This window comes from Crocuta crocuta, unplaced genomic scaffold (genome assembly GCF_008692635.1).
Source record: "Crocuta crocuta isolate KB4526 unplaced genomic scaffold, BGI_CrCroc_1.0 scaffold118, whole genome shotgun sequence".
Taxonomy (NCBI): domain Eukaryota; kingdom Metazoa; phylum Chordata; class Mammalia; order Carnivora; family Hyaenidae; genus Crocuta; species Crocuta crocuta.
Window position 1 is genome coordinate 12403092 of NW_027551558.1, and position 19350 is coordinate 12422441.

General features: G+C 46.8%; 1 protein-coding gene across 11 annotated transcripts in view; it reads left to right on the forward strand.

Annotated features, from left to right (window-relative positions):
• PRKCE (protein kinase C epsilon) overlaps positions 1 to 19350 on the forward strand; it is a 490916-nt gene that overhangs the window by 386662 nt on the left and 84904 nt on the right. For all 11 annotated transcript variants that reach the window (XM_077749323.1, XM_077749327.1, XM_077749329.1 and 8 more), the window contains one exon: positions 15924 to 16078. In XM_077749323.1, the coding sequence (XP_077605449.1) occupies positions 15924 to 16078 (155 nt within the window). The remainder of the gene's footprint in view (positions 1 to 15923; positions 16079 to 19350) is intronic.

Consider the following 19350-nt stretch of genomic DNA (forward strand, 5'->3'; position numbering starts at 1 on the left):
GCAAAGTATGGGCACTGAGGGGTAAAGAGGAGAGTTGGACAGAATGATGGCTGACTTTCTGTTTCCTCTATTTTGGATCCACCCCTCCCCCTCCCAGCTTCACTACCCGTATTCTTTTAACGAGGAGGCGAAGGATAAGAACTCAGCTTATTAACTTAGGTTTTCCTACGTTTGCAACAACAGCACACAGCTATTCAAGCACGTCTCTCGTTTCGCTAATTGTATTCTTGGAAACCACAGGAGAAAGTGGAGTGGGAGAAAAGCTGATCTTTTTTGTCTCCACTTCGATCCGGCTGCTGAACATCCTGCAGTTGGCCCCTCTTGCCGCTAGAGGGCGACGGCAGTTGGAAGGGAGGGCTGAGCCGGTGGCTATTGAACCAGGCGATACTGATAAAATAGCAACTGGTTATTATGTTTGATTGATCCAGGGCCAGGAAAAGCAGGCCAGAGAGCTAAAATGCTTTCAGCTCAGCTAGGTGAGTGAATTGGTGATATTCTAGGAGAAGAAATTTTGGAATTACCCCCATGTCCAGCAACGCAGGACACTTTTTTTTTTTATGAGCAAGATCCTGAAGTTACACAGGGGAGGGAAAAAAAAAAAAACCCAAACAAACAAACAAAAAAAACAGACAGAAAGTCAGGGGCAGAGCTGTGCTTTTCTTTTAAAAATAGATACATAGAAGCATGTGTTTGTTTGTTCCTACTTGGTGTTTTTGTTTTACTTCTAAAATGAGAACAGCTGAAATAATTTCTGAATTGTTCTGGACTTTTGAGCACAGACTCCCAGACAGTCTCTGTGGTCTGGGCCCTCAGAAACCCACCTGACAGGGCCGAAGCTATTTGAGGCTGTGTGAAGCAGCCCAAGTTTGTTTTCCCCTGCACTTGAAAATGAACGCCTAGCACGCACCCAGGACAGAGAACTCTTCTGCAACTTGTTTTCCAGAAAACGCCTTGCCTCCCTTCTTTCTGCTAAAGTAGCCCTTACCAGGGACTCCTCTTCTGCCTACACTGGAGTTGCATTTTCCCATCCAACCCCGTGAGGATGCAAAGTATTAAATAACCCGGGGAGAGGCTAGAGGATTCATTTCTAATGACCCGATAGAACCCTCCTTCCCCTCTGAGGCCCAAGCGTTGTTGACTGTGATGAATGAGGTTTAGCCCTCAGATCCTTCCTTTGCTAATTTTCGCTGCACAGAAGGACAGCTAACCGCCATTCCAGTAGTCTTAGTCGTCTGACACCCCAGAGTCGTCGAAGTCTGTCTATGCATGAAGTTCACATGAATGTTAATTAATGGTACTGCTGACTAACTGGGCAGCCTGAAATCAATTAGACTTGTTTACATGGACGGCTTCTTTAGAGAATGGTAGTGGATGGTAATGGGAAGGACATCTTGGCCACAAATGCTTCAACTATAGCCTGAGGGACTGAGATTGTCATCAGCAGCCTGCACTAGAAGCAAAGTCTTAGTGAATGTTATCTCTCTTCTAGATTAGATAGAAAGGACTGAAGAGTTCCAAGGCAACATTTTCTAAGGTTGGCTGTACTCTGGGTTGGGGGACTGTGCGGGCTGGGACTTGGAAAATGCCTCACCGGCCTATCACTGGGGGCACGGCCAACTACCACAGGAGGCCTAGTTAACAGTAACCGATGTTTTCTAGCTCTTTCAGGCTCTCTCTTTGGGCTCCTTACTGTTACGGAATTTTGCTACCTTAGGCTCACATGTCTCTCTCTGCCTGTGGAAGTCCCTGGCCCGGGGAATTTATGTTCCTTTGCATGTGGTTGAGGGGGCGGGGAAGGGGGGGTTAGCTGTTGTCACTGACAGTGAGCTGAATCTTCTACAGATGTTGCTCTTCATTTTTAACCAGAGCATGAAGGAGAAAGTGTTGACTTTCTAACTTGCAAGACCATCCTCTTAAGTTATTTGACCCTTGCACATTCTTAACCCTTTGAAATATTTTCCTTAAGTTGTTTCCACACTTCAGAGCTAGGATCATAGAGCATAGGATAATAATTCTCCAGGCTTCTTTTATTCAGACAGGGAAGGGGGGGGTGATGTAATTCCTGGCTTATTTAAAGCTATAGGCCTGCTCTTAAGGGAAGAGAAAAGGGGAAAGCAGCTGTCCAAGGCCTGCACCTTGAAAGAACACTTTTCAGCCAGTATCCAAGGGGCAGGAAGTGTGTCTGTGGATAAACTGAGCAACTCCTTTCCAAGTCTCCATGAGGAACAGTGTTTGGTTGGGGTTTGTCATAGTCTCTAACATACTCGCGAAATAGTTTCTTTCCCAACAAGTGAATGCCGGCGTCACTCCTTGGAAAGTCTTTCTCTGACTCCACCAGTAGACCTTCCACCTTACTATCTGTCCGTTGTCAAGCTTTACACTGAGAAAAAGCACACAGTCATTGGGGGAAATGACGTGTTCTTTTTCTCATCAGAATGACCAGAGATCATTTGCGTGTGAGAACCACAGTTCAGAGGACATCCGTTCTAACTAAATTTGGAGAAGTTACTCTTCAGATTTTAGCAGATCCCTTTTACCTTCCCATTCTGGAATTAGATCCTTCTGACGGGCGTCTGCTTTATCTTAGCGTTCAAGGTCTGGTGTGGCCAGAGGTCCGAAACATATGCAAAAAAGAACGTTTAAATATTTTCCAACTGGAAAATTACCCTGAAATAGCTTTATTGTAGTTCCTAGGTGTAAATGATCACAGGTGCTTTGAGTCATGTTGCTGATTCCAGGAAGGTGTTTACACAAGTTGAGAAAGTGGAAGGGGCCGGTTGATGCATGCTTTAGTTGATGGCATTATCTCCTTGGAAGCTAACGCCCCCTTGCCTCCTGCACACGGGGCTGACGGGATGCCGCTGCTGACTTTGTCATAACTGTCTCTTCTGAGACGGTATTGCTCCCCTCCTCTCCCCCCCCCCCAAAACATTTGTAAAGACCCAGCAGCAGCAGCAGGCCTCCAGAGATTACTGTTTCACAGGGCTGCTTGCAGATAGCTCAGCCACCATTTTAACCTTGGCATTTCCCTTGAGAGAATAGAGGTGTAGCAGGCCAGGACCTAGAGGAAGGACACGAAAGTGGTAAGGGGCTTCAGGGGTCTGTGGGGAGATGAGGTAGCCCTGTACCCTCAGGTGAGGGGGGAGAATTTGTAAACTCCCTTTCCTGGGGTTTGTCTATTCCCCTCTGTTTCTGCCTGCCTGCCCGTCCGCGTGCCGGCTTGGCTAGAGTCACCCCAAAGGACATTTTGCAGTCACAAGAGTCGCCTGCCTTGATTTCGATCTTGCTTCCCTTCCCTTCCTTTCTGGTCCCCAAAACTTACAAATGGAAGTAGATAATCAGAGATTGAATTGGCTAAAGCTGTTGGTTGCCTCTTGATTTTTCCAGTCTCTGGGGAAAAAGAGGGAAAGAGACCACCTGCTCTAATTAGAAATCCTAGACATATATTCATTTAACAACTTTATATTACTCAGTGCACCGTCTTCGAATAAATTGTGAAAATAAGTGATTCCCAGCGCTCGGGGCATAGTCTGTGAACTGATGTGTCTGTGTCTCTCATAAATTTTCCATTTGGATGATCAGAGCAGGGCAGAAGTTTTTTGCGGTGCTATTAAGCTACAGGCAGCTGTTGTCACTGGCTGACCCTGGGCTGTAGGTGCATGGGAACTTGGTTGAGGGCTTTGTGACAGCAGGAGAAGGGCTCATTTCTAGGCGAAGTCTGCCTTGGGTTGTCGGGACCTCCGGCTAATTATTCTTGTGTCAGTGCTTCTGTTTTAAACAAGTTGGCAGAGTTTTATCTGATCCAAACAGATACACAGCAGAAGAAAACGAATTTGGGCAATTAGAATTGGTGGTAAATCTGAATTATGTGGAATATGTTCAGAAAGATGACCCAACACTCCTTCTGTGCATGGAAAGGAATTAGAACTGCTAACTCCGAGCTGCCAGCTAGAGGTTCCATAAGAACCTTCCATGATAAAAAGAAGGGTGATTTTAATTAGCTCATTTGCCGAATAATAAATGGGTGCTGTCAGTGTGCTCAAAAATTTGTGTTCTTCAGCTAGTTACAAAGTGTTCTTGCATTTGAATTGGCCATCAACTGGCCAAGCAGTGCATTTCTTTATAAAGCGAATTTTTCAATTGATTCCTGTTTGGGATGTTTGGACAAATGCGTGAAGTACACTATCTACTGAGGCCTTGTCCACCTTATGGAAAAGTATTAAGCCGTGGCTTAGAGCCCTGAATAACAGTGTGAGGTGGCCTCTGAGAGGCAGCTTGGACCGCGCCTGGGAGGTGGAAGTGAGGGGGTACCTGGCAACTTAAGGCAGTGAGTGCTGTGCCGTCTTGAAGTCTTGCTCATCTCTTCTGTCTGTTCAATGCATATTCAGATTCAGGCCCAGTCCACACCATACATAACGCAACACCAACTCTCATTCCAAGAGGTGACATGTCTTGGAGCTCTCCGAGAACAGAGAGAGAGAATGAGCAGTTTTACACGTGGGAGGTACACTGCCCTGTGTTTAGCAGATGTTCCGAAAGTATCTGCCAAAGACTGATCGGCATTTTTGAAATGAAGGTACCGAGCTTAGAGTTAGCGGGGCAGGGCAGGGCCTGAAGGCTCTACAATGCAGGGCTATCCATCCTTATGAAGCCAGTTCATTTCAGAATAATTACTTAGTCGTCCTCTGATGTGGCAAGCCAAGAATCTGACGCAGAGCAGAGGAACAGTAAAAGTCATGTGAATCTGGAAATACACCTCTTTTCCAGGCATTTATTTGGAGTTTCCTGGCATTGGATTGTTTGTAGGTCAGTATTGCAAGAGAATGCACATTTTTTACATAATACTGTGGTTGAAAGCAGGGTTTCCTTAGCAGCTCACTGATGATTTCACTAAGTAAGGAATTCATCAGAAGGCAGTTGAAAAGCTTTTTTGTTTTCATTGTTTTTAAGAGACTGCGGTGGTTTGCCTGCACTTTACATCATTGGTGGATAGATCTTCCCTGTGAAATTCTTTAAAAAAAAGGGGGGGGGGCCCTGAAAGTGTATAAACCTTAGCTGGTCTATATCCAGGATGAAGAGAATTCATCTATCTGGGTGAGCCTCATCAATGATCAACCGTCTAATTTATAAGCATGCCTTCTCTTCTCTGCTAGGACCAGTAAAGGATTCAGAAAGAGACCTGAGGAGCCACTCTAGGAACCACGACCATAAAACAGTGTTGAAGTTGATTGTCTAGAGTAGTGGTACCCACCCACCTACTAATTCGGATAGTCTTAGCTGAGTAGAACCAAAATTATATTAAATACACTGATAGGTCTAATTTGTCAGGCATTATTTGTTGACTGGCTGTTACATGCAAGGTGTAAGTTCTCTCACGGACTGAGAAAGTCCAGTTGAAGAAGCAGGGTAGGAAAAATAACATTGAGTCAAATAACCCTGTCTGCATCCACAATATATGCCCAATGGTATAAGTTCATAACGCACAGGATATGATTACTCATTCTCTTGGGAGGTTTAAGTACGGAGTTCACCAGAGAAAGGGGTCTGCAAATGCTGTCTTCACTGGAAGGGATGTCGCCAGGGAAGAGGAAAAGAGAAAGTGTTTGAAGTGTGGAGAGGAGGCCCCGGCAGCAGAGTTGCCTGGATGGTTCAGAAGTGACGAGAACCAAGGACTGGTTGCGAGATGAGGCGAAATCAAGTCAAGTGGGAGGCAGTGAGATAGATTGGATTTGGATCACCACCTGATGGGGAGGTTGTAGCATGAACTACTCCAGGCGCGATCCCCAGACTCGCAGTATCGCGGCACATGGGAGCTGTGATCCAGAATCTCGGGTCCCAATCAGGACCGACAGACTCAGAATTTGGGAGTTTGGGGTCCAGGAATCTGTGTTTTTAAAAACCTGTCCATTTGATTCTTCTGCACGCTAAAGTTTGACAAGCACCACTACACACAGTTGGCGCTTTGTTCCAGATGACAGTGGAGACCCTTTGAAGGCTCTGGAATAGAGATATGGCATGTTCTTTAGTGAGCTAGCAAACCAGGGCCTCAGGGAGATGGTCCTTAACCCGTATGCTTCTTCAGTATCCTCACTTGTAATTCTCACTCACCTGCTGGTCACCACCTGCACAAGGAAACTGCTCCAAATTGCCGCTCATGTAACTGTGGGAGCTGAAGTCATATAAATGCTCTTTGAAGTGGTTTCTGAAGGCTGGGGGTAGGTCTCGTCTGGGTAGTGATGTGGTTTGCATCTATGGTAGCTTTCCATAAGTAGGGGTTTTATTCTAATGTGTGCGCTATGCAAAACCTTGGTTAAGTCAACAGCGATGGCAAACACCTTTATGGTGCTCTACAGTTTAAAGCAGTACAATGGACTGATTTGAAATGTGTCCATCACTGAGTGAGCCACGTGCAGCCACCAAATAAAAAGAGGCTTGCAAATGAAAAATGAGAACTGATATTTTCCTTAGCAGTTTTGTTTTGTTTTTTTTTTTTGTTTCCGGATCAAGCACCGACAGTAAAGATAATCTGTTTTCTGTGCAGTCGCTACTATTGAATCTTGACTTCATAGTTGGGGAAGCCAATGTCCATGTTTGTCCAGGTTCATGCAACCTATAAACAGCTGAGTTCGGATTCAAACACGGGCGGTCTGGGTCCACACGGGCTGAGCTGGGACCACTACACCAAGCAGGTGAGAGCATGGATAGAGAACAGTACCAGAACATTAAAAAACACTCATTGACAAGGTACCACAAACAGGATTTGACTCTAGTCCAGTCATGCCCTGTTCCTGTTGAGTGCGCAAGCTCCCAAGTCTTTTTTTTCCCCACATTCGTGGCATTAAATGAATCCGTTTAGATAATGGATTTCTACATTTAAAGAAACCAGCGTGCTAGCCGAAAGAAAATTGTTGGCCCACCCTCGTCCGTATCAGAGCCACAGCTCACCCTGAAACTCTGTCTTGCTTTGTCTCTATCACCACCTTTCCCAGCCATTCAGAACCAAACGTTTGTGAACAGATTAAACCCAGGCTGTTTGTGTTGTGTTCTTTTGAGCACCGATGCCTGTTTAATGCAGACTGCCTGGTGTTGATCGGAGTCCATGCCCATAGATTTTTAAAAACAACACATGTCGGAATTTAGCACTTGCTTAACAATAGCACAACCATAGTTAAACAATTCCTTTGAGAGGACCCTGTGCTATTACACCAAGTATTTAGAAGTTTATCTCACCACACCGCATGGCATTCTTGAGTCTGAGTAAACCCAGGCAGTAGTATGGAGATCAAAGAATTTAATAATCGAAAAACCACCTTTCACGCTCTATCTGCCATCAAATGAGAGCATTAGTGAAGTGGTATGGAAATCCTCTTTAGCACGCTCGCAGCCACCAACCATGCCACTTAAGATTTAAAACAATGTGATTGAGCGTTCAGAATCCACGGGATTGAGTTGTGTGGGTACGTTAGTGTATTATTTCCAAGTTGCCAGTTTCCCCCAGATTAGCACATTTTCATTTCGGCTTTATTGAAGGAGTCAGAACATGAAAGGGGATTTAGCACAGTGGAGATGTCAACCACGCTTCCTTGCCGTCATGGAGTGGCTGATTTGGTTCAAGGCAGCCATGCATGTGAACCCAACAACGTGACTATGGGACTAAAAGTCAAGCCAAGTGGGGCTGATAGAAAGGAAAAGACAGAAATACAATGATGCAGTGAAACTACAGCTCTCTAGCCCCGGGTGGGAACTTCGGGCCCTTGATTTGATTTCATATGGCCCTATAGTTGCCAAACACACGACACAGCACAGTATCAGCTACACAGTAAGTGCTTTCTTATGGCATTACTGGGATGGCTTGGATGAGCCCAGCATGGCGTGAAGCATTGCAGAGACGCCGCCAGATGCAGGCGACTGGGCCCTGGTCGCTGAGGAGACACCTCCTGTTGCGGAAAAGCCATGGTTTTCATGAGAACGTGCTCTGTCCATCAGAGTGCTAGGATGGAAGAAGCTGGAAACCATTAGTTCGGGAATTGACATTCTAGGATCCTTTTACAGAGGATCAGCTCCATCGGCTACCCAGAGCCAGGAGGCGTGAGGGGCAGCTTTCCTTTCCTTCACATTTCGTGCGGATCAACCTGAATGTTTCCATCTAAGCAGATTCTGTATTCTACCCCCAGTTGAAGGGAAATATTGATGTACCTTCTCCATTCAGAGTCAGCCACCTGGTACTTGCTTATCTTTAGAGCTAGCACAAGAACTCTGCATAATCTTTGGAAAGAAAAGAAAGTTAAGAAAAGAGAAAGTAATGTTGAGAGCTGGTTGTAAAGGGAACAATTCAGTCAACTGGTCAGTTGTTTTGTATATTATAAGATTGAAAACAGCTTTCCTTGATTGCTTTTCACTGAATAGACTTGGTCACTTTACCATGAATGTGGGTACATTCTAATCCTCTGACTGGAGCACGATTAATTTTTCTCTAAATAGAATCAAGTCAGCAAAGCAACAAAAACAAAGATAGAAACACACCAAAAACAATAGCAACCGCAGTAACCCGCTTCAAGGACTGACCTAACCCAGGACCACAGACTTTATTTACAACATAGTTAGTGCATGAGCCCCTTGGAACTCAGATCTCAATACAACCTCTATAGGTCCTGCTTTTTGTGTTGGATGCAGGAAGTGATAAGGTGATGGCTTAGTTTCTGGAATCAGAGCAGTAGCTAAATGGGCTGCTTCTGTCCTATGTGGGTTCCATCTCTAGCATCTGAGTTGAACATCTCAGTTCTTCTTAGCTGCACGTGCACCGAGCCTTGACAAGATGGGGATACATAAGATAGGGATGTCCCGAGCCCCACCTGTTGGTGCTTACGACCTACCAAAGACACAGGAAGGCTTATGTGTGAAAAACAAGCAGAGTTGGATACAGTCACACACTGGATTGGGAGGAACAGCCGGAACTCACGGGAAGAACATTGGTAAAGAACAAGACTATGATGAGGGTCTCGGCTGGGTTGGGGAAATGGAATCAGAACAAGAATACTTTTATTCCTGTGATTGAAAACATTTAGAAGGAACACTCCAGAGGTCCTTAACATTGGCTTCAAACAGCCAACAGCTGGTGACAGTGGGCCCCAGTGAACAGGCCATGTCTTCTTCCTCTTTAAATGACCTCATGGTATCATCAAAGATAGATTTGGCCTATGTCACCGTCTTGCCCGGAATGGGCAGACCAGATTCTGGGTAGGCAACAGACATAGCACGGAGCCTCAAACCTCTGCTGGGTGACCGGGCCACTAAGTTGGGCAAACCAGTGAGGGGCAAGGTTCCTGACACCTTGCTGCTTTCCTGGTGTCCAGGTCAACAGCCAGGGAGAGAGGAGAGTGGTCACATGCCACACCCCAGGAGTGGCACTTGATGAAGAAAACAGCCAATGTGGGAAACCAGGAGGAAGGACACTGGGTTCTGTGAGGTGACACTGACGTAGGAGACATTGACACTCTGATATTGTGATGGAGTGAAAGAGACACACCACTGTCCTCTTCACTGTTCCCCATTGAAACCCTCTTGATTCTTTCATTTTCAAAATGGGAACTGGGGCACCTGGGTGGCTCAGTCAGTTAAGTGTCCAACTCTTGATTTCAGCTCAGGTTATGATATCCTGGTTCGTGAATTCGAGCCCTGCGTCAGACTCTGTGCTGGCAGCACAGTGCCTGCTTGGGATTCGTTCTCCTCTCTCTCTCTCTCTGTCTTTCCCCTGCTTGCGCTGTCTCTCTGTCTCAAAATAACATTAAAAGGGAGACGGGGGACTAACGATATGCCATAATTTCCACTTAACTTCAGACGCTGCCCTTGTTCATGGAAGGAAGTCACTCTGGCGGTCAGCATTGTGGACATGTAGGCTATTTGGGGGCAGTCCCATACGTACTGTCATGTCATGTCACAGGAGCTTCTTTCTCATAAGATGTGGATGACCCCTGTAAAAGGAACGTTTTCTCTGATGTACTGAACGCAGACCCTTCCCCTTGCCCCTGGCTTTCACACAGTTGAAAGTGCATGGGGCAGGCTGGCAGTAACTTGAAGTTGTTCTCAGAGCAAAGTGAAGCTCTAGTCAGAGGCAGGAAATGCTTATTTGAACTTTATTGGATGAGTCAGTTTGTTACAGCTTTAGGTCACTTTAAACTTGGGGCATCCTGTGTACGTCACATAATCACAGTTTTAAGCAATTGGGGACAAATATCAGATACACATGAATGAAGTGTAGACCTCAACCAGCGGACCATCATGTGGAATTTTTACTATTTGGCCAATTTTGATTAGGTTAATGCTTTCCCTCGAAAACAAGCATCTCCCCTTTTACCCAAAGGAGGGTGGATTCTAACCTTGATGGCTTCTAGAAGACACAGCCATGTGAAAACCCACTCTGCATTTCCCACGCTACCACTGCTGTTGGCAGAATCGGTTATTGTGATAGGCACTCGGTTGAGATAAATCTGAATTTGGGGAAATATCACAACAAGGTCATTACACTCAAGGCCTTTGAACAACGGGAGGCGAAAGGAAGAGAAGGCCTATGAGAAGAAGGACTGAGACTGTGTGAAAATGATTATTTTTAGACAGCATTATTCAAGTGATATTTATTTTTGTCATTGCATAGGAAAGCTGACATCAGTAATCATCATTATTATTCACATGAGACTCTTCTTCTCTATTAATTGAGAGTTGAGTCTCTAGTAAGAAGAAGGATGTTTCCTGTGATGCTGGCTTGCTTTCTCTGGGGAAATACAATTGTTGGGGCGCCTGGGCGGCTCAGTCGGTTAAGTGTCTGACTTCGGCTCGGGTCATGATCTCATGGTTCATGATTTCAGACCTCATGTCGGGCTCTGTGCTGACAGCTCAGCGCCTGGAGCCTGCTTCGGATTCTGTGTGTGTCTCTCTCTCTGCCCCTCCCCCACTCTCACTCTGTCTCTCTCTCTCAAAAATAAACAACGTCAGAAAAAAATAAAAATTGTTTTGGTTAAGCTTCCCTGTGTGATTGGATCTTTCCTTTGGTTCTACCAAGGAAGTATAATAGAGAGGAAGGAGGGCGACTTCTTCTTGTTCAAAGATAATGAAGGCTGCCTTCTACCACTCCATCCTGAACTCTGCTTCCAGAAGAGCTGTGCTTTAAGTCAGCTTCCATTATGCCATTTTACAACTCAGAAATATTTCTAGGGTTATTTGCTTCCTCCCTGTGTTTTGCGACCTGCTTCCTCCCTGCCCCACCCCACCCCCACCCAATCTGTCTCCTTCCTACCTCCAGAGTTTACGCAGTTTCCTAGATAGCAAGTTTTTTCCACCTGCTTACTCCCACCCTCCTCATCCCCACATGCAATGTCCCTTTCTTTCCCTCTGTTCTCAAGGGCTGTTCCTTTCACTTGCCAGGACTTCTCCTCCCCCCCACCCTAATTCAGATTTGTGTTACCCAAATTCCTATAGACATGGCCACTTCTACCAGGACCAGCAATACTATTGGAAATAAAATATAGAAAAGGTTTTCCCATGACTGTTTCCTATAATGATCATAAGTGCTAAGGTCTGGATGACAGATGATTACTCTCTATGGTGGCAGAAAGTAATGACCCAGATACATCGCTTTCACAGTCTGATTCAATGTAAGAGGGTTTTGTACATAACAGCACAACATTTTGTGTTGCTTCTTGTGGTTTCCCATGTTCAGTTTCTATTTCTTTGAAACCAAAGCGTTGACTTAATCTCATCTGTCATATCTCCCAAGTACCCACTCCAGGGCTAGACACCCAAGAAAGGACCCGTTGAACTGATAGATTAAATGACGTAGATGTGGAGGGGTCAAAGAGATGTCACAGAGTGAGGAACCATAATTCCTTTAGATGGTGTGTTGGAGAAATTGTTCATCCTGTCACTGGCACATCGAAGGAGGGCTGTTCCAAGTCCAGTCTTTTGTTGGGTACTCATGTGAAATTGATTCAAAAGCGATAGAATCTTTGTACATATAAACAGCTAACAAATGAGGGAGAATATGCATCCAAACAAATCCAACTGGCAGGACACATGGTGCTGTTGAGAGGAAGCCTCTGGCCATCTATCACACCTTGAAAGATGAACAGGGCAGGCCTCGCTTTCCCTTCAAAGGCAGGAAAGGTTAGCGCTCTGGGAAAATAGAGCCCAATGGGAATTTCAAACACACGGTGTGGCCCTTCCGGCTCGCAGGTCATTATTAACTACTCTTACCCTAAATAGCCGTGACATATAATCTCTTTCCTAATTTTATTATTTTACTTACTATCCCAAGACCGTAACTTTTTAGACATTCAGGTGAGATTAAGGGAGGAGGAGGTGGAATAAGGCTTTTAAAACCTTTGATTACCTCAGAAAACATATTTGCTTACTTTACCAGGAAGTTGGGGTTTTGTTTTGTTTTGTTTTCTACTGATGCCAAGAGGGGATTAACGAGTAGCTGCTGGGTTTGCCAGCTTTCTTTTGATTTCAGTTTATGTAATTAAGCAGTTCCCAGAATGACTTAGGTTCTCACTGTGCATCAAAACATGCTTCTCAGATGTGTTAGGTGTGGAGGTCAGAGAGTATCCAGACTCATGGAATGGAGGGAGGGGGAGTGAAAAACTGATCTTGCTTTAGTAGCAGTCCATCCTATTTAAAAAGGATTGATTCTACTTTGGGGCCATGCACACTGAGGTACGTTGAGTAGAAAGGTTAAAACAGAAGTTCAGAACGAGCTCATGTTAGAATAACTCAAAGTGAGGTTAACAATAGAAATAACACAGGGGAAATAACACAGGGAAACCAACTCTGGTTCACTATTGAATTTCCAACAACTAGAGCCTCGCGCATGGTGGCTGTGTAAGAACGCGTGCGTTTGACAAAGAAGCACTAGTAACTCACTGGGTGCCGGGCTCCATTCTAGTTCCTGGAGACACAGTAAGGGGTTTAGCCTCCCCCAGGACCCTCACACGAGCAGGCACAAGACAGCCTGCCCGAGACATGGGACGGGAACGAGCCTGAAAGCCAAGGGAGCCCAGCGTTTGTGGGAAGAGGATGTGATCAGGAGAAAATGCTGCTAAAACGACTGAAAAGTGAAGACTGGGTAATGGTGGCAGCTGTATAGCCATCAGTGACGACAGGAATAGGCCACCTACAGGGAGGACCAGTGGCGAGCCAGACATCTTAACATAATTTCATCCCCTGTAAGACACCTATGAGGCAGGTCCTATATCATCTGCTTTTTGCAGATGAGAAAACTGAGGGCAGAAATAAAGTCATTTGTGTGAGCTCAGAGAGCCAGGAAGTCACAGATTCAGGTGGGAGCTCTTCTCCATCACTCCATGGATCCTGTTCTTAATTGGTTGTGTGTCTGGGGCTGGTGGAATAAAAAGCAGCCACGGAGTGGAGAGGGGCGTGGGGAAGCAAAGTTTTCTCCTCTTGAAAGATTTGGAATCTTTCAAACTCCGTCGAAGAAATATAGCGTGGTTGCTAAAACCCAAGTCTGGACTGGTGACCATGGGAAGGCACTATAGCAGTTGTTTCGGATGGCGTGGTTCAGTAGATCAGGGCAGCATCGGATGCGTGACGCAGCCGCACTTGCTGTGTGGAAAGGCTGGTCCCCAGTGCTCTAGGGCCACGATTCTCAGCACAGGGTCCCTGGACCAGCAGCATTGACATCACCTGGGAACTTGCTAGAAATGCAGATTCTCAGATTCACCACCCCAGGTCTTCCAAATCAAAACCTCGGGGGACGAAGGGTGGGATCCACGTTCTAACAAGTCTGTGTGTGATTCTGATGCACAAACCCATGTTCTCGGGGGATCCTTGAACACAGGAGAGGAAAAATCTGAATGGCTTATAATCCACGCATCTCTCGGATGCAAAACACCTTGGCAGAAACCAGATGGAAGACTGGTTCTGAACTCTGACTGCATGTTGAGGTTGCATGGGAAGCTTTGAACACTGCTGCTGCCTGAGTCCCATCCTCAGAAATTCTGGTCTCATTGGGCTGGGGTCAGCCTGGGCATTTAGTTCTTGTAGTGAAGACTTGAATGGGCAATGGATGATTGAGTGGATGGTTGGCAAGGTAGCCTGTGTATTTTTGAGTCAGAATCATACTCAGGGGAGAAAACAAGGCAGGTCTTGAAGGGGAAAGAAGACAAATGGAAGAGAAGCCAGACCTTAGGCCCTTCATGAATACCAGTATAGCTTGAATAAATCTGGAGACTCTTGGGGGCGGGGGGCTGATTTCATAACAATTCTTAACGAGGGACTTATTTTCAGAGCACTTCCGATTATAAAGTCAATATGCTAGCAAGACTGCTTCATGAATTAAGAAGTATTGTGATTTTTAGTCAGTCTTAATGGGGACGTTTCTACTAATTTTGGTTGAGAGCAATACGCTCACCTCCTCCTGGCAGCTTCGCTCAGACTCTGTCTCTGTGTTAAAAATGTGCTCTGTCCCTCTGGCCTCTCCAACATCGCTGTTTTCCCTTTGCTCCTTGAACATTCCTCCCCCGCTGAGCTGCCCAGCTCCTGTCCTGGGCATTCTCACCCCGTCCCCAAATCCCGGGATTTGTTCATGCCCCCATGCCCGCACCCTCATTTTCTCAGGCCCTAGCTCTGCCCAGAACCCTCCATGGCCTCTGGCTTAGAGGACCCGCCTCGCACTTGGCTCTTTCATCCTTGAGACACTCTGCCCCTGTTTTGTTTTCTTCATTCTGCCCATTTCCTGTCTCTACCCCTGGATCATAAGTTCCACAGGGACAGTGCTGGCTTGTCATTCTTGGCCTCCCACCCAGCTCAGCTCCCCACACCCCACAGCCTTAGGGAATGGCAGTCAAGAAATTCACTGCAAAGTAAACTTCCATCCCTGTGCCTCCCACTTGCTCACGTAGGGCAGATAAAGAAGGCCCCTCCTCCAATGAGGTAGGAGTGTGGTCGGGCCATTCGGAAGGCTGCCTCAAGGGAAGAATCCACAGGAAAATGTGCCAAGATGGGAATTCCAGAAGGAACCTCCTCCAGAGTGAAGAGTGGTCCTCACGGAAGGGGCGCTTGCAGCCCCTTTAGTCTGTGGGACTTTGTAGTAGTTTCCCAGGGCTGCCCTTAACATACTACCACCGATGTGGGGGCTTAAAACAACAGAAATCTATTCTTGCATAGTTCTAGAGGCCAGAAATCTGGAACCAGTGACATTGGGCCAAAATGAAGATGTCGGCTGGGCCCTGCTCTCTCCCAAGGTCCTAGGGGAGAGGCCATCGTTGCCTCTTCCAGCTTCTGGTGGCCTCCGTGTTCTTTGGCTTGGGACTCCATCACCATCGCTACCTCTGCGGCTACATTGCCTTCTCCCTCCTTCAAAAAAGTCCCCCTGTCTTTCTCTTATAAGGACAACTGTGACTGCATTTAGGGCCCATCCTGGTAATCCAGAATAACACCCCATCTCAAGACCCTTAGCACATCTGCAAAGTCCTTTTTTGCTAAGGTCACATTTGCACGTTAAGGGATTTGGATGTGGATATCCTCTGGGGAGCCGTTATACAACCTACCCCACGTGTAAAGGTAACTGGAGCTTCCAAAGGGGCAGAGAATTGCCCAAGGACATACTTCAAGGTTGTCACAGAAATCAGACAAAAGCCCAGGTCTCCTTTCTGTCAGCTTTGGGCTTTCTCCACTAGAATAAGCTGATGCTCATAAAAATAAAACAGGGAAAGAGATTTAAAATAGCACCTCATACCCTAATCCGTGTGCTGTCTGGATTATTTGTCTTCCATCTGGATTGGGGGCTACCTGGATTCATTCGCCTCTGCATCCACTTCCCCCTCGAGTTCTGTTGGGCTCACGATACCCTCTCTGGCCTGCGTGGACAGCTGCAGGGGAATTACCTAAACGGCATTTTCTGCTCTTTTCAGGACCGCCTCTTTTTCGTCATGGAGTATGTCAACGGTGGAGACCTCATGTTCCAGATTCAGCGCTCCCGAAAATTCGATGAGCCCCGTTCCCGGTTCTATGCTGCAGAGGTTACATCAGCCCTCATGTTCCTCCATCAACATGGAGTCATCTACAGGTAGCTCTTCCCTCTTCCTCGTCTTCCCTTCCCTGAACGCGAAAAAATCAAGAATTCTCCAGACACTTGAACTGACTTTGGCTCCTGCCCAACTGGTCTCTTAGCAACGTGCTTTAGATTAGTTGTTTGTTCCAATTTGCTCACGGAGGACTTTTTTGGGGGCTGTTTATCACTGTGAATGTTAATATTTGAATAGCCCCAGGAGATCTGGCCCACTGTTTGTGCCAGTTTTGATTGAAAGCCCAAGCACAACATTTTAAAGGCTTGGCGCCGAGCAACCTTGGGGTGACCTTCATTTCTCTCTCTCCCCACCCTCTTCCTTCAACATCAGGGCATTCTCTTTACTTTTTCCTTCTGTGCCATGAACTTCCTCCCCTTCCCCACCTCTTGCCACTTCCTGAGTTTGTTTGGCTTAGTTGTCTCCAGCAGATAGAATCAGAGGAGGCGTTGCTTGAGGGTCTCTGGGTTTATGATTCTAGGAGGAGGAGGGGAAGGGAGCTAGACAATCTCCAACAGGAAGTGACTGCAGATCATCCAGTCCCTTACTGCCGCCCTGTCCCCCTTCCAAGAAAACACAGAACGAACGAACACACACACACACACACACACACACACACTAATTTTCCAGTAAGGGAGCAGAGCTATTTACGCAGGCTCTTCTGTGAGGTCAGGAATTCTGGGAGGAGTAAATATTTATAATTAGCAACGAGGACGCTAAAGTTCTTTAAGGTTTTCTCAATGACTGTCAATTTCTTTTGCTTCCCCACCTTTTTTTTTTTTCTTTTTAAGCTGGCTGGGTTCAACCCAGAACTTAGTCACCAAAACTTTTCTGACCCTCTCCTGGGAGCAGTGCTCTGACTAAATGTTCTTCAAGGGGGGTTGACCAACCGCCTACCCGCCCCCGACTACATTTACACTGACGACTCTTAGTGTCCTAAGTATGCATCTCTCTGCTGAAAACTAGTCAGGACCTCCCCATGGCCTACATAATAAAGTCCATACTTTTTAGCCGCTAGTCATGGCCCTCCACATCGTGTGCCCATGTACTTGTTTCCTATTGCTCTGTAACAAAATACTACAGATTTAGGGGCTTAAAACAACACTCATTTATTATCTCCCAGTTTCTGTGGGTCAGGAGCTCAGGCATCGTGTGCCTGGGCTCTCTGCTCGGGGTCTCTCTGCTGCGATCAGGCCAGGCTACGTGCTTGTCTGAAGTGTGGTGTCTTCTTCTGAGCTCCTGTCCTGGTAGGCAGAATTCATTTCTTTGAAGCACATGGCTTCTTCAAGACCAGCAGTAGAGAAGGCCTTTCTGGCATTGAGTCTAACTTCAGGGAAGGCTTGGACTGTCTTTTAAAAGGATCACTTGATTAGATCAGGTCTGCCCAGGATAATCTCCCTTTTGTTTCACTCAAATGATTAGGGACCTTTATTCTATCTGCAAACATCCTTTGTCCTGTAATGCCACATAATCACAATAGTGATAGTATATCATCTTTTCCACCTTCTATTCGTTAGGGGTAAGTCACAGCTTCCACCGTACTTGGGGGAAGGGTTATGCCAGCGTGTGACTGAGGCTCAGCTTAGGTTGTGTCTGCTGTAGCCCAGTACACCGTAGCATCTTGTTTGGACCCCACCGTGATTCATAGCTTTTCTCAAACTCACCTGTCAATTCCCAGCTTTCTGTGCTCATTCCCTCCTCTCCCCTCCTCTGATCAGCCCAGAGGCCTCACACAATACTGCCCGCCTGCACAAGGCCTGGTCCCACCAGCTAGAGCAGGACTCTCCACCCCAGACACTTCCATTTGCAATCTGGGAATGAATGGAATTTGAGACTTATGTTACTGCGCCCACTGCTGTCCTCCTTGTGTTAGGCATCGCTGTGGATCCTTCACCAAGCCGCGGACTTCCTTAAGGACTCTTTCTTCCTTCCTTCCTTCCTTCCTTCCTTCCTCCCTCCCTCCCTTCCTTCTCCTCAATCATCGTATTGCACACACTCTTTTTGTCTTACCCATAGTAAATAGTCAACAAATGACCATTGACTTCAATTAGTTTAAAACCCTAACCTCTGCCCCCCGAGAAGCTCACAAGCCAGTTCAAGGTACAGGAGTGAGTTAGGTATGCAAAGAGCTCACCTCACCCATACTGCAAGGCAATGCACTGTTAGGTGCCCATGCGGGAGGAAGAACTGCCGTCCTTTGAGATGTTGTTCCCGTTCCATCCCTATTAGGCGTGGGTATAAATGGTCCAGTTTGCTAGCAGGGATTCCCACAAAGAGACTTCCCACAAATCGCTTGCCTGTGGCCCTCCTTGCTCAGTGGCAGACCTAGGAAGTCCTTAAGTGACTGCTCAGCAAGCTCGTGCTATAAGCCATGACACCTGTTACTCTGCCTCTTCAAGTCCAAGTCCAAACTCTTTGGCTTGTCATTCGAGGTATTTCAAAACTTGACTTTCCCTTACATTTCTACTTTTCTCCTTTGCAAGTCCCCCTCATCACACCTGTGAACACTTGCTCTATCGGCTTGTATGCGCCATACTTTCCCCTCTCCCTCCCGCCTCCCTGGCCCTGTCTGCTCCATCCCTGTATTCCCTGGCCCAGCTGCTTTTCTCTTCCGACCTCCATCCTCTCAATGCTGGTTTTCCCCAGGGTCTTTATCCCTCCTCACCCCTACCCTCAGTACTCTGCCTGAGCGATTTCAACAGTTACATGCTTTCTGTGAGTCCTGTGTGCCAGCGACTCTGTGTCACTATATCCAGTCTCCAGGTATCCCCAGAGTCCCAAACAAGATCTCTCTCTCAAGCCCTGACCTAGGGGGCCTTCTTCCTTCTTCCCAGGTGAGTCTGTAGTAGTTCACTGACTTGACTCCCTCACCGGCTCTCGGTGTCCTGTCTTCTCTGACCGCCTCCGTTTGCTGCCTAGCACTTTTTCAAAGCACACGATGGTCACATGTCCCCTTTCTTAGCATCCTTCAACCCCTAAAGATAAAGCACAGTCCCCTTTGCTGCCCTTCAGACTCCCTCCTGCCCCAGCCTTGCTGCGCACAGGTCTGTGGTCTGGGCATGGCTTAAGAGCTAGGGGCACAGGCGGTGAGTGGCACGTGGCACCCAAATCCGCTCTGCTTCTGTGGGTGGTTTCAGCCCGGGAAAGGGGTGCTTCTTCTGCCCAGAGGAGATGCGTTATTGTGTTTCTCACAAAGACGCCATATGTGCTAACTGGGCCCCAGTAGCCTCCAGTGATCCCGGAAGCCTTACCCCTGTTCCTTCTAACTGTGTAC